At 39.6% G+C, this 14381-nt stretch overlaps 2 protein-coding genes across 3 annotated transcripts; one reads left to right on the forward strand and one right to left on the reverse strand.

Moving 5' to 3' along the window:
* Nucleotides 1–144: 144 nt before the first annotated feature.
* On the reverse strand, nt 145–7525 carry trnt1 (tRNA nucleotidyl transferase, CCA-adding, 1). Of its 2 annotated transcripts, none has more exons than XM_034682871.1 (8): nt 7419–7525; nt 6978–7107; nt 5614–5807; nt 4216–4354; nt 4010–4136; nt 3681–3874; nt 3096–3349; nt 145–693 (listed from the first exon to the last, which is right to left on the reverse strand). In XM_034682871.1, the coding sequence occupies exons 1-8, from the start codon at nt 7428–7430 to the stop codon at nt 448–450; spliced, it is 1296 nt and encodes a 431-aa protein (XP_034538762.1). In that variant the 5' UTR covers nt 7431–7525; the 3' UTR covers nt 145–447. The 2 variants fall into 2 exon arrangements, with proteins under 2 accessions (XP_034538762.1, XP_034538771.1); XM_034682880.1 differs by having other exon boundaries at nt 7379–7512.
* Nucleotides 7526–7546: 21 nt separating this feature from the next.
* Nucleotides 7547–13344, forward strand: arl6ip5a (ADP-ribosylation factor-like 6 interacting protein 5a). The gene is made up of 3 exons (XM_034682906.1): nt 7547–7774; nt 11752–11969; nt 12111–13344. The coding sequence occupies exons 1-3, from the start codon at nt 7596–7598 to the stop codon at nt 12284–12286; spliced, it is 573 nt and encodes a 190-aa protein (XP_034538797.1). The 5' UTR covers nt 7547–7595; the 3' UTR covers nt 12287–13344.
* Nucleotides 13345–14381: the final 1037 nt, after the last annotated feature.

A 14381-nucleotide genomic window follows, 5' to 3' on the forward strand; every position in this document is an offset into this window, starting at 1 on the left:
AATAGAACATTTTTTTATAGCACACATTTTCTTTACAGAAAATGACAAAGAAAAAAAAATAACTGCTTTAAAACTGAAGTGAAATCAAAAAGAACAAATCCAAATTTTGGCTTTTCAATTACAAATAAAATAAATAAAACTTTATAGATAGCGAGTTACCTCACATTTATTTAATTTACCAGCACTGATTTCTTGCCATCATGTTTTATCCTCCTTCACAACATTGACACAGTAGCAGAGTCAAGATTTCAGTCGGTGTTCAAAAGTATTTATGCAGTTATTTCAAATTATGTTTGCGTTTTTTTTTTTATTTAAATTAAGTAGATAAACAAAAGTGGCATTTGTTGGAATTTAAGTTGTATGCGTATGTGTCAGGCCTTTAATTGTTTTTTTTTCCAGCCTAAGGTGTTCTACTCTCTGGTACACAAACACACCACTGCTTGTCTTTTACGTCTTTACGTAGCTAAGGAGTTCATCTTTGTCCATTTGATAATGACTTTTCTTCCAGATGTTGCGGAGCTTCTGCAGAGTGGCACCGATTTCCTTGCCTGATGTTACACCAAGTCTTCTTAGGTCATGACCGCTGACGGGGAACTGAGGGATGGACCACCTGCTGAGCTCTGCCAGAAGCTTCTCCTCTCCTTGATACTTCAGTAGCTCACACACTTTACTATTGGAGTCCAGCTCCCGACTCTGAAAATAGTTTGTGTAGAATTAATAAACTTGTAAAATTGGTTCCAGATTTGAAGTTTTTCTCAACAATAATGATTCATGACTAGATAAACACTGATCAAAGTTATAATTAAGACAAAAACAGACTTTTCATTTTGGTTATCAAATTTACAAGATTTAGTCAACTGCTCTGTCAGAACTGGGTGGTTTCACAGAAACCCCCCCTCTAAAACACTACACTTCCAAAATGCAGGCCTGCTGGTTGTAGTATCTAAAAGTAGTATGGGAGGTAGAACCTTCAGTTATCAGGCCCCTCTCCTTTGGAATCATCTGGCAGTCAGGGAGTCAGACACCCTCTCTACTTTTAAGATTAGGCTTAACTTAACTTTTTGACAAAGCTTAGTTAGAGCGGCTCAGGCTTTGACCAGCTCTTAGTTAAGGTGCTGTAGGCCTAGACTGCCGGGGGAACTGGCGCACTGACACACTGGGATCCTACCTCGCCCCTTTCCCCCCCAACCATGCATCGCTACTTTAACTCTCCCTGTCCCATTGAAACTTAGTGACCATATATCTTTCTGGAGTCCCTGAGCTCCCTTGTCTCGTAGGTTCCTCTGAGCTGCTGTAGACGTCCTGCTGCTGTGTTCCAGACTCCAGTGGCAACAGCTACTACTACTACTACTACTAGTCATCTCATCACTATCATCGCTCTCTCTCTCTCTCTTATTCTCCTCTATCCCTCTTTCCAACCCCAACTCAGTCGAGGCAGATTGCTGTCTAACAAGAGTCTGGTTCTGCTCGAGGTTTCTGCTTGTTAAAAGGAAGTTTTTCCTTGCCGCTGTAACTAGCTAAATACTGTGAGGTGCAATGTACATGGTGGATTAAGATGAGATAAAACTGAGTCTTATCTTGTCTTGATGTTGGGCCTCTGTTAATAATTTAATATAGAGTATGATCCAGACCTGCTATTTTTGTAAAAGCGTCTTGAGATAACGTTTGTTGTGATTTGGCGCCATACAAATAAAGATTGATTGAAATCAATTGACAGTGGCCTTGTTCAACACACCAACAACCCTGAATACTCAATCACATTTGATATCAAAATAGTCTTAAATCCTGTATTATTAAAAAAATATATAACATCTTACAGAATTAGAAAACCCCTCTTCCCATAGGTTTAAAAAGGCACAACAGTTATAACTAACTGGATGGAGTGTAAACTTTTAGGACCACATCATCTGTAATAACCATTAGAATAGGAAAATACCTTAAAGCATGCTTAATAATATTCTGTTGTTTAATGACTTATTTTATTGTTGTGCTCTCACCCTGTCTGGTCTACTTCCTTTCTTAGTAAATATTTGGTTTGTGTTAAAAGGGATTTTGTTTTAGCTTCATTCTAAAAAGTCTCACTGCAACATGTGTCGTGCTCAAGAATAGAGTAAAAACAAAGTACAAAGTACAAAGTACTTTAGAGACCCTTCAAATCCTTCAGTCGTCGCAGAAATGCAGCCCGAATATTGACTCGTGTTTGTATCTTCATCCAGTGTTTTTAAGTCGTCTCCTTTTCCATCACAGTCTCCCTCTTCTTGCTCTGTTTAGCGGCAGAACTTGAGGGCAGAAGTTGAGCTAAATCGTTGGTTACTCTCTCTCTGACATGTTTATCAGATGTTCTGCGTTAGTGAACAGCCTGTTGATGACGATCTCAGTCAGGTCACGCGCACTCCTGTAAACAGGAGGTGTGTCTTTCGGCAGGTCACAGGTCATCCGGCCGGTCAGCCAATCATTGCGCTCGGTGGCGAATGAATGATTGGACGAACTTATTGCAGCCTAGCTGCTGACACAGACAACTGAGATTTCTCATCTCAGTGTTAGATCACTTTGTGTATTACTCCCTATCGATGTATACATCGCTTTTTGCTCGTGATTGAGAAAAATGCATCAAAATAACATGTCCTACTCCACCTTTAAGTTTTTGCATTGAAGAGCGAAACCTTCAAACTAATTTCTGACAAATTTTACACCTGACTTCCAGGATTTTTTCAGTCTTGCTTTTGTGTATTGTATGGTATGTTCAACAACAAGCCTACAATGCCAGGGTGTTTTAACCACTGCTGGATCCACTTTAACTTTTCTCAGACCACATAGTCTACATGCAGGTGACCAGCAAGTGCTATTCCTGCATTCAGAATACGTCAGTTTTTACATTTATTTTAACCATTAACCAAATTTCTTGTCTTTTTTAAAATCTGTATTAATTTAAATATCACAAAAGACTAAGAGAAAAAGTACACCTTCATGTTTGAGAAACCTCTTAGAAAAAAGAATTGTATAATATTGTGAATACACTCATTGATTCCTACTTCTGACTAATTTTAAAATGCATACATTTCAGATCTTGTGTTTCTTTGGACTCCAACACTCACGTCAATTATATAGTCAGTGAAGGGTTTCAGGCTTTCTGGCTCATCTTCACTCTTGCAGAGCTCTCGACGGTGTTTGACAAGGAACAGAGCCAGAACCTTCTCCTCCTTGGACACTTTCAGTCGGAGGTCCATCTTTTCCACCTCCTCTGGGCAGTGGAAGAGAGAAGCTAGGATGGTCATAGGTTTGGGAGAATAGTCTTTGGCATTCTGCCATACTCGCTTCATCTCCTCAACATTGCCATCTGGAGGTAAACCTGAAAAGCAGCAGGGACACAAGGCAGGTGGAGGCTTTAAAAAAACTGTTTTGAAAAGACAAAGAATACTGATGATAAAACTAGTTACATTTACATTCCATGTGATTAGGCCTTTTTTTAATACCAAAACTGAAAATAATTCAATAATTAAGGGTGAATATCATCCCTGTCTTGAGGTTGACAGAGCAGAGCTTAGAGTGCTACAGAGGTGAAGAGGTATTGAATCCACTCCCTTAGAGGACAAATTGAGTTTTCTGCTTGATATGTTGTGATTCTTCTATACGTGGAACAAGTCCCATTACAGTAGTTGTGTGTAAACTATCTGTCTCACCTAAGTACTGAGCCAGTTCCAAACTGTACATCAGCTCCAGCAGATGAGCAACATGGTTACCAGCCACCATCTTTTTTAGTTCAGTCCAAATTCTCTCTCCTGATATGGCAGACAGTCCCCGGCAGTTTTCCCTTATTGCGGTCAGTGTCTCTGGCTCGTGTTCATCAGGTTCCAAAGCCACTCTGCCATAGAACCTGGGGAGAGAGGAAAGGGTGTGTGTTACGTCAAATATATAAACTTTGTCTTTTCCAATATCATTAATCTCCAAGAAAAAAAAAAAAGAACTATTTTTTACAAAGTAAATTGAAAACAAAATAAAGCCACTCAACCTGAAATAGCGCAATATTCTCAGATAGTCCTCCTGAATTCTTTGTTCAGCACTGCCAACAAACCGCACTTTACGGTTCTGCAAATCTTCATATCCTTTGAAATAGTCATATAACGTACCATCAAGACCTAGGAAGAGGGAAAGAAAAGTTAGGCAAAGAACTGTCTGATAAACAAGTTTGATTAAATCAGTAGAGAATAAACAAACCTAAAAACATAGAATTGATGGTGAGGTCTCTCCGCTCAGAATCTTTCTGCCAGTCTGTGGTGAACTCCACCTCTGCGTGACGTCCATCTGTCTGAACATCCACTCGTAATGTGGTCACCTCAAAGTTCTCATTGTGTAGCTGATGAGGAAGACAAATGAGAAACGATTACTAAAAGCATTGTAAAGAGTGCCCCTTTTCATAGTTGTATTTATAAAAGTCTTTGTAGCCATATGTACTCAAGTGTTTAAATTGTATTAAATCTGATTAGGCCTGCGGTAACGCAAAGTAACTTGTTCCATATATTGGAACCAGAGTAAGGCTGGGCGATAATTCGAGAACGATAATTATCGTGATATGATTTTTCTCAATATAAATATAAAAAACGTTCGATAAAAATGTGATATATTTAAACTTGTGATTACTCCCCCAACCACTGGAAAGGTAGGGGGAGTGTCTTGAACGCTAGTTGCCATTCAACATTAGACAGAAAAAGAAGACAACATCACACAGCCAATCATGTCGCAGGATAAGAGGTAAGTAGGCTTAAAGATGTTTGGAGTGGAATGTAAACACAGCTGAAATAAGCGACAGCGACACGGGAGAAAACTCAAAACCTACCAACTGCAGGCAGAGTCGTTAGTCTAACACTGTGCTGACCCGGCACTTCATTAAATACACTTTCAGGATGTGGGCAAATAAATCAGATCATGCAAATTATCTACAAACTAAAACTTCACAAAAATCTCATGTTACACAAAATACCTTCTTCCTGTTAGAACCGTCAGAAATAATGGAGTCAAGAAGTTTATCAGAAAACTCAATCCAGATACTAGCTAACAAACAATCTGGTGTCTTCAACTTAAACTCAGGAGCAAAAATCTGTCTATAGATTTAAATCAAATAATGATTTGATTTTTATCGTGATAATTATCAATATCGACTGATATTAAAAAAATGATCGTGGTTACATCGTTTTTAATATTGCCCAGCTCTACGCCATAGTTTCACAACCTGGCTATCAGCTTCACTATGATGAGCTGCAGTTTAGGACTAAGGTAATGTAACCTCCTCCAACAACTTCACAGTTATCCATGACTTTCATATACTCTTCTTTCTGTCAGTGTATCTCAGATATTGTAAAAAAAATAAAAAAATAACCCAAGCCAAAAAAACAACAACATTTGGTTTAGGCCTTTCGATTATATTTGAAATCATAAACATTAACATTATGTCTTCCTCATTAGTCTGTATAAGTGTTTCACTCATTAGTCTGTATAAGCATAAATACTCCTACAGATTGGGTTTAGCTAAATTAACCTGAGAGAATCTGGAAGTCTGTATTTACAGTCTTCAAAGCAGGTTTCCACAACACAAAGAAGAAGAGGATGGTGTCTCACTCTGGCTGTAATGGTCCCGTGCTTCTCTCCTTTGTTATTGATCATCCTGATCCCAGCCTTTTGGAACATTTGCTTCATCTGGTCTGGAGTGGCCGTTGTGGCAAAGTCCACATCTTCAGGTTGCTTTCCAGACAGCAGGTCCCGTACAGCACCTCCAGCTATCCTGAGCTCATGCTGGTGCTTCTCAAACACTTCTAGGAAAGGACAAACGTATTGGGTAACTTTTCAGGTGGTGTAACTTAGTAACTGGGTTAAAGGCAGAAGTATCTAGATGGATGACAGACTTTACGTTATTAATAATTCCATTTAATGAACTTTCTTACATTGACAACATGTCAACTCGTCTTTTTGACCTCAACTATTGATTTTTTTTTAATGGATCACAACTGGGACCAGAGCTGATTCAGAAGTGTTCTTTAAGCCTAAAATAACTGCTGACTGCTGACACAAGGTGTATGAAGGAATATTTGAGGGACATTCTACCAATGTGTCCAATGAAGACCAATTCACTAGTCTTTTGAAGCTCTGCTCAACCTCTAAGAGTTGTTGATCTTCTGTGAAAATGGGTAAACTTGATCAAGTCTCTGAAGAAACTGTGACATGTTCAATAGGATGATCTTTGCTTGAGCTTGGACTTGAAGCTTTAACATTTTATAAGAAAGACGTGAATCCCAATCTTACGACAGAGGACCATGCAACCATATGAAGTACCAAAAAAAGAGATTTCGAGAAGAAAGTTGTAGGTTAATGAGAAGAAAGTCACAATATTACATGAATAAGGTCCTAGTGACCTTTATTATGAGAATAAAGACGAAAGAGAAAAAGTCTCAAAATTACAAGAATAAAACTCAAAACGGGCCTAAAACTGTGACTTTTTCAACAACTACTCTCATATTATGTCCCTATTCTCGTAATTGTACAACTTTGTACTTGATCTCTGACTTTTTTTTTTTTAATATAAGGAGGCCCTAATACTCCATTATACAATCTAGAGTGAAGAGTGTAAAAGAGGCGATTACAAAATGATTTGATTTGTTTATTTTTGAGGATTTAGGAATCCACCGGGGTTTGTCTTTTAAGACACTTTCTTCTGTCAGTGGTTGCCCTATTTTATGACTGCAATTGTGAAAATCTTGAGAATCATTTGAAGTACATGGCCATTTTAAAGCTAAAGAGAGCAAAATAGTAGATCACCACCAATAGATAAGAATACTCTGATTTCATCAGGTCTATCTTGTATTGGATTTCTATAAGCCTGAAAGTAAACATGCTATCGTATTTCCAAACAGTCCACGTTTACTAACATTCCAGGAAACAAGGATAAAAGAGTTAAATATAACCTTTTTTGGTGGTACACATCTCACCTGCTAATCCTTTCAGCCCATCGTTGAACAGACATTTGAACTGGCTTGAGCTCAGCTGCATTGTGAAGAGACTCCTCCGGTGTAAAGTCAGTCCCCTGAATAGACAAGGACTCAATATTCTGCTCCACATCTGTTAGAACAACAAAAACAAAGTAATGTGCCTTGATTATTTGACAGTCGTGTTGTCTCATATCAACGTCCTGCTGATGGGTTATTGACCAGACACGCTGCATCTGTGAATATCTATTCAACTTCATCAAAGTCAGATCCATTTACATGTCACTTGAGCTACACGTGAGGTTCGCATTAATTCTACCACAGTCTTACATCCCTTACAAATCACTATTATTAGTATTTAGTTATTCAGGATAAACATGCCATCATATGAAAAAAAAACTGACCTAAACCATCAACAGAAGATGTTATGTTCAGTTATTGCACCTTGTGTGCCATCGTTGCTCTGAAGCGAAGCAGGAAGTACTTTTTTGCTGACCAATAGCGATTGGTTTCGTCACGCTAATGGGGCGGGGCTTACGAGCGTGTATCTTCTCGCGAGATCCCGGTTGCTTGTTGCAGGAGATTTTCAGGAGAGTTCAGCAGCAGGAGCAGCAAAGACTAATGGCTAAAGTGGAGCTGACACCGCTCAGACCCTGGGACGACTTCTTCCCTGGGTCGGAGAGATTCTCCAAACCAGATGTTAAAGATTTAGCTAAATGGAACAACAGAGTCGTCAGCAACTTGCTATACTATCAAACAAATTATTTAGCTTTGGCTGTCGTTGCTTTCCTCGTTGTTGGGTGAGTTGTGTGTTACATTGTAATATTACTGCATGGAGTAAGATGTGAAGTGTATCATTGGTGTCCAAATTTTAACAGAACCAACTTTTTCGTCACCTATTTTGGATGTTGTCATCATTGCTGCATAGTGAGCTTAAACTAGGATGTAGCCTACTTTACCGGATTTAAAATGAGGGTACAGACAGGATGTAGAGTCTGCTGCTGTGAATCTCTCGCATTCAGAGCTTGAAGTGACACAAATTGAAATCTACTGTACCAGTTTAAAATGCAATGATCTGTTACTTACAGTGTGACCATAGGCAATACATTTTTATTAAATGTTGCTTATGTGTTTAAATGATCTGAGACAGTGTAAGTGTACAAACCACCATCCTGAGTTCAGTTTCCATAATCTGTAAGCCTTTTACACAGCTGCAGACTGAATGAAGCACATCTTCTGTTGTAAGGGAACTCCATAAAAGGTCAGATCATTGAACAAGATTTTTCATCTCATCTTGGCTTTGGTTAGCACTTTGTTCCAACTTAATCCAGGTTTACTAAAAATAGTGATGCCCTGTCATGGTCTGCTCATTGAGCTGCATGATGACATGTTGTTGCTTTGGAGGCCTCCTAAACCTTGAGTCTAGAGCCGTACACTGCAGATAACAGTTTTTAGAAACAGCAGCTGTCTCAACTGCCTCCTGTGTCTAAAAGAGATGATCAAGTACTGGTTATCTTCTCACCTAATGATTTTACGATTTCAAAAACCTTAGCCAGCCAATTAATCCTGTTTTGGATCAGTTCAGACATGTGCTTTTTGCATGGTTGGTTTGTAATGATTGCAGGCTCTGAGTGCAGTCAATAAGAAGTCTCACGTGAAGAGTCATTGGTCAGCTTTATCACAAGAGGTCAGATGAAGTTGGTATTGGAAAAACGTTGTTAGAAGTCGTAGAAGACACTTGCATATTTTTTTCAATGACCTAACAGGACCGGTATTTAAGGCAGCTAACTCCTTTTCTGTCTGTCTGCAAAAATAGCTAAAGTTATCACCACTCTAGTTGCTTTGAGTACAAATGCCACTTGCAAATCCTACAATAAGTAGCTTTAGTTCAGGATTAAATTCATCGTTACATTAGATCAGGGGTCCCCAAAGTGTGGGTTGGGACCACCTGGGGTGTTCGCCAGACACTAATTGGGGGCCGTGAGATTAAAAAAATATCTTTTAAGCAATCTAAAATGTAGTATATTGCCATTTCTGTAATTATACATTTTTTAAAGTATTTCATTTAGAAGTGAAACCTTGTAAATACATTTTTTTCATTAGTTTTCTGCCTTTCTTAAGATGACTCCTAAGGTTAGTGTTAGAGTTAGGGTTAGTTTGCAGTTAATTAACAAAAGCATCAGTAACACCGGTTAATTCATAACAGCACAGGAAAGACGGACACATATGCATGTAGATGGCTAATTTTCTGTGGACTAGCTAAATTAAGTATGAAACTACATTTAATCACTTTGAGGGACAGTGGGTGTTGCAAGTCTTTGGCACCTATGTTTTGGGGTGGGCCTAAAAGTTTGGGAACCCCTGCTTTAGATCAGTAGCCAAAGCATTGACTTTTGACTAATTGACTCATTTCAGTATGTGGCAAAACAAAAATGCTGAAAATACATACAATCAATGTCCTACTTTGGATATGAAGAGTGGCATCTGTAAAAGGTTGGGAGGTAGTTTAATGTAGTGTCAGATCTAAGTTAAAGATAAAGCCTGACCAAGAATTAGCTACCATAACAAAATAAAATAGAATTAAGAGTTAAATGAAATTAATGTAAACAGTAGTGCCATTCATAGTTTGTCCACCAGAGGGCTTCAACAAGTTATTTGTTTTCTATTTTGTTGCTTATTTCTTCTTAAGACAGCAATTCTATAAGGTTATACAGTCATGGCCAAAAGTTTTGAGAATGACACAAATATTACATTTTCACAAAGTCTGCTGCTTCAGGGTTTTTAGGTGTTTTTGTCAGATGTTTCTATGGTATAATGAAATACAATTAGAAGCATTTCATAAGTATCAAAAGCTTTTATTGAGAATTACACAGAATTCATGCAATAAGTCAATATTTGCAGTGTTGACCCTTCTTTTTCAAGACCTCTGCAATTCTCCCTGGCATGCTGTCAATCCACTTCTGGACTAAATTCTGACTGATGGCAGTCCATTCTTGCATAATCAATGCTTGGAGTTTGTCAGAAATTGTGGGTTTTTGATTGTCCACCCGCCTCTTGAGGATTCACCACAAGTTCTCAATGGGATTAAGATCTGGGGAGTTTCCTGGCCAAGGGCCCAAAATCTTAATGTTTTGTTCCCCGAGCCATTTTGTTATGACTTTTGCTTTATGGCAAGGTGCTCCATCATGCTGGAAAAGGCATTCTTCATCACCAAACTGCCCTTGGATGGTTGGGAGAAGTTGCTCTCGGAGGACGTTCTGGTACCATTCTTTATTCATGGCTGTGTTTTTAGGCAAGATTGTGAGAGAGCCCACTCCCTTGACCGAAAAGCAACCCCACACATGAATGGTCTCAGGATGCTTCACTGTTGGCAAGAGACAGGACTGATGGTAGCGCTCACCTCGTCTTCTCCGAACAAGCCTTCCTCCAGATGCCCCAAACAATGGGAAAGGGGATTCATCAGAGAAAATGACTTTACCCCAGTCCCTGTACCTTCTGCAGAATATCAGTCTGTCCCTGATGTTTTTACTGGAGAGAAGTGGCTTCTTTGCTGCCCTCCTTGACACCAGGCCTTCCTCCAAAAGTCTTCGCCTCACTGTGCATGCAGATGCACTCACACCTGCCTGCTGCCATTCCTGAGCAAGCTCTGCACTGGTGGTGGCCCGATCCTGCAGCTGTAACACCTTCAGGAGACGGTCCTGGCGCTTGCTGGACTTTCTTGGGCGCCCTGGTGCCTGTTTGGCAACAATTGAACCTCTCTCCTTGAAGTTCTTGATAATTCAATAGACGGTTGACTGAGGTGCAATCTTACTCGCTGCTATAAACTTCCCTGTTAGGGCCTTTTTATGCAATGCAATGATGGCTGCACGTGTTTCCTTGCAGGTAACCATGGCTAACAGATGAGGAACAATGGTGTCATGCACCATCTTCCTTTTAAAGTGTCCAGTCACTCAATCATGACAGATTGATCGCCAGCCTTGTCCTCATCAACACCCACACCTGTGTTAATGTGTGTGACACCTGTGTGTCATTGACATTATGTTAGCTGGTCGTTTTGTGGCAGGGCTGAAATGCAGTGGAAATGTGTTTTTGGTGATAGAGTTCATTTTCAAGGCAAAGAGGGACTTTGCAATTAATTGCAGTTGAGCTGATCACTCCTCATAACATTCTGGAGTATATGCAAATTGCCATTATAAAAACTGAAACAGCAGACTTTGTGAAAATTAATAGTTGTGTCATTCTCAAAACTTTTGGCAATGACTGTACATACTGAATGTTGGACAAATCAGTACATACTGCTAGTATAGTAGGCGATTTCGGAAACAGCCTTGGACTTGAGCGCTGATGACCTCGGGCTGAAAAAAATGCTCCAATACGTTATATAATATGTTAATACTCTATTTTGTAAAAGAGAACATCAAATGTTTACAATGGAGGATTAGATAACGCTTGTTTGTTAACTGCTGATTGTTTAGTTTTTAAATATAAAGTCAACTGATACCTGGTGCAGTTTTCTTTCCTCACTGCTAAAATTCATGTTCAACAATTTTGAACTTGAATTTGCTATTTTGTGTCATCCTTTCTCAGAACAAGCAACACTATTTATGGAAACCCCAAAATGATGTGGCTAACATTGATGAAGTAACAATTTCCAACCACTTGGTGGAGCAATGACACAAATGAGAAACACAAAGGATCCTGCTGTGCTATCAATGTGTCACATCAGGTTTAAACTGACCCCTCTGCTCTCATGTGTCTTGTGTTGCTTCCCCTGCAGGTTCCTGAACCCTCTGGGGATGTTCACAGCCATGGTCGTGGTGTCGGGCGTCTTCATGGGTTCAGTGTGGGCTGGAGAGAACAGAAGTGCAATAAACACCTTTAAGAGGCAGAATCCTACAGCATTTGTGATCGCTGTTATGGTGGCCAGCTACGTTGTAATCTCCATGCTGGGGAGTGTCGTGGTGTTTATGACGGCAATCACTTTACCTCTGGCTTGTAAGTTTAAAATGATGTTGGGAAATAAATCCCAAACAAAATCCTTGCATGAGCTATGGAACATAATAATCAGCACTTTTTGATATAAAATGTATCCTTAGGTAACACATTTATTCTTTTTCTTCTTCTTCTGTTTTTTAGTGATATCCGCACACGCTTCATTTCGCCTACGCAACATGAAAAACAAACTGGAGAACAAGATTGAAGGAGCAGGACTGAAGAGGTCACCGATGGGTATCTTGTTGGAAACCCTGGGTCAGCAAGAGGACAACATTATGAAGATCCAGAGTTATCTGGAGGGAAAACTGAAGGAATGATTGGACAAAACATGCACATCATTTCACCAAAGATTCTTGAACATGAGCATGGTTGTAACATTTCTAAATCTTTCAGATTAACTCTTACGTGTTTTTTTCAAACACAAGTGTATGTGTGTGTGAGAATGTGTGTGTGTTTGTCTAAAAGAAGAAATGTTAAAGGGATGTATTTTTGTATCTGTCACTCCACCCAGAACTTGTCGGGGCACTTTTCCTTAAACGGTGATGAGGACATTGTAGCTCCTCACATTTCTACTATGCAATTTGTTTCTATGCAACACAGCTGCAGACTTCTTCTTCTTTTGTATGAAATCTGTGTTGAATTAGTCTCAGAAACTACCTTAAATCATGACAGTTAACTATCCACCAAAGTTCTAAAGAAATGAACGTGTTGTTTTACAACAAAGAAAAAGTGCAAACTCACCACCATCAGGGCCAAGCTCTTCTAAAGGCTTGACTGTTTCAAGTTTGTGACTAATGTCTCATCACATAAAATTCTACTGTTGTCTTAATTATGCATTTGAATGGAAACTAATCCACTTCATGTTCATGCAAATAAAAAGAGCCAAACAAAAGAGTGACACCTTTAAATGCTTGTTACTCAAATAAACTGAGTTGAAATTCAAAATGAAGACATCAAAGAATCGCAACATCTTGTCCATCAATATTCCTCCTCTCTTTTAATCTTAACAGTACCCCCTTGGTTAAGAAGTGGGTATTTAGGAGGTCTGTTGGACAAGTGGTTTGAGCGTGCGCCCTTGCACAGCGGTCCCTGGTTTGACTTCGGGCCATGGCTGCTTGCTGCATGTCTTCCCTACTCTCTGCTCCCCACATTCCCCGTCTCTTTTCATCTGTTCTATTAAATAATGGCAAAAATGGGACACGAATAAACCCACCTTCTCAGTATTTTTGCACGTATACTTGGATATCTGGAATGTCCACTGACCCACTGAATGTGAAATTAAATAATCTAGTCCTTTGTTCATTATCTGTATGCCTGAATCTGCTCTCCTTGTGATATCTCAATGAGAGTCATTGTAATAAAACATGCCCCCTCACCTTGTGTCTCCACCCTCTCCTTCTGAGTCACACCTTCATGGCTAAACTTTTGTGAAGTCTTCATTGCTTTCCTCACATGTTACAGCTGTATGTGTTCTTGTTCTGTGTGTCTTCCCCTGCAGGTGAATCTAATGATGGGTTGACAAAGTTCACGTGCTCTGAAGCGTTTAAAAGCACACTGCTGATCTTGGAGAGAAGAGGCGTTAGAAATTGGGGACTGCTGCCCCTCAGTTAGGGGTTTTGTAACTATGTTGCTGTGTTTCGTAAAGTCTTTATTTAATCCTTGTGTATGATTGAGTCCTTTGCGTGTTTGAATAAATCCAATGGTTTTGGTTGTTGAGTGTGTTTCTGTGTATTTCATTGGATGGTTCTTTGCCTCGCGGGCCACACACTAGATTTCTTTAGATCTTAACCACTTTTAAAACCCTGGGAGACCAAGCACATACAGAGAGTTGTGACCAATTTTTAACATTTCAATCCTCTGAACACGAGATAATTCCATAAGACCACCAACCACAAACTCATTAACTTTCACAGTGACTCAAATTCATTTCTTTTGAAAAGAATGTGTGGTATTAATTTGATGACCCCTTTTCATAATCTCTGCTTACAAGGTTGTCATGTGTGGCTCTTCAGCTTAACTTTGACTTGACCTGCAAAGCTTTTTACTCTCTGGGCTACAGTAGTAATTTATAACCTTCCTCGCGGTGCCTCGTCTCTGTCCATATTCCATATTGTGCAGCATGGTGGTGAAGTGAGCAGGAGCACTAATGGCAGCAAACTCAAGTAAAGTCATGTTTCTCAGTGCATAGAGGAGGCCCTTGTTCATGCTGCTGCAGCTGCCGTGACGATCCTTACTGACACGTGTGCTGCTGCACAGTCAACAGGTGTGTGTCTTGGGTGTTTTCTGCTCCATGGCTGAGTTATATTGGCCATAAAACAAAACAGAAGAAAAAGAGACGCTGAAACACCTTGTAGAGAAAAGAGGAACTGAAGGGAAAGTTTGGAGATTGGGGCATTAACAACCGTGCTGTTT

This window comes from Notolabrus celidotus, chromosome 1 (assembly GCF_009762535.1).
Source record: "Notolabrus celidotus isolate fNotCel1 chromosome 1, fNotCel1.pri, whole genome shotgun sequence".
Lineage (NCBI taxonomy): Eukaryota > Metazoa > Chordata > Actinopteri > Labriformes > Labridae > Notolabrus > Notolabrus celidotus.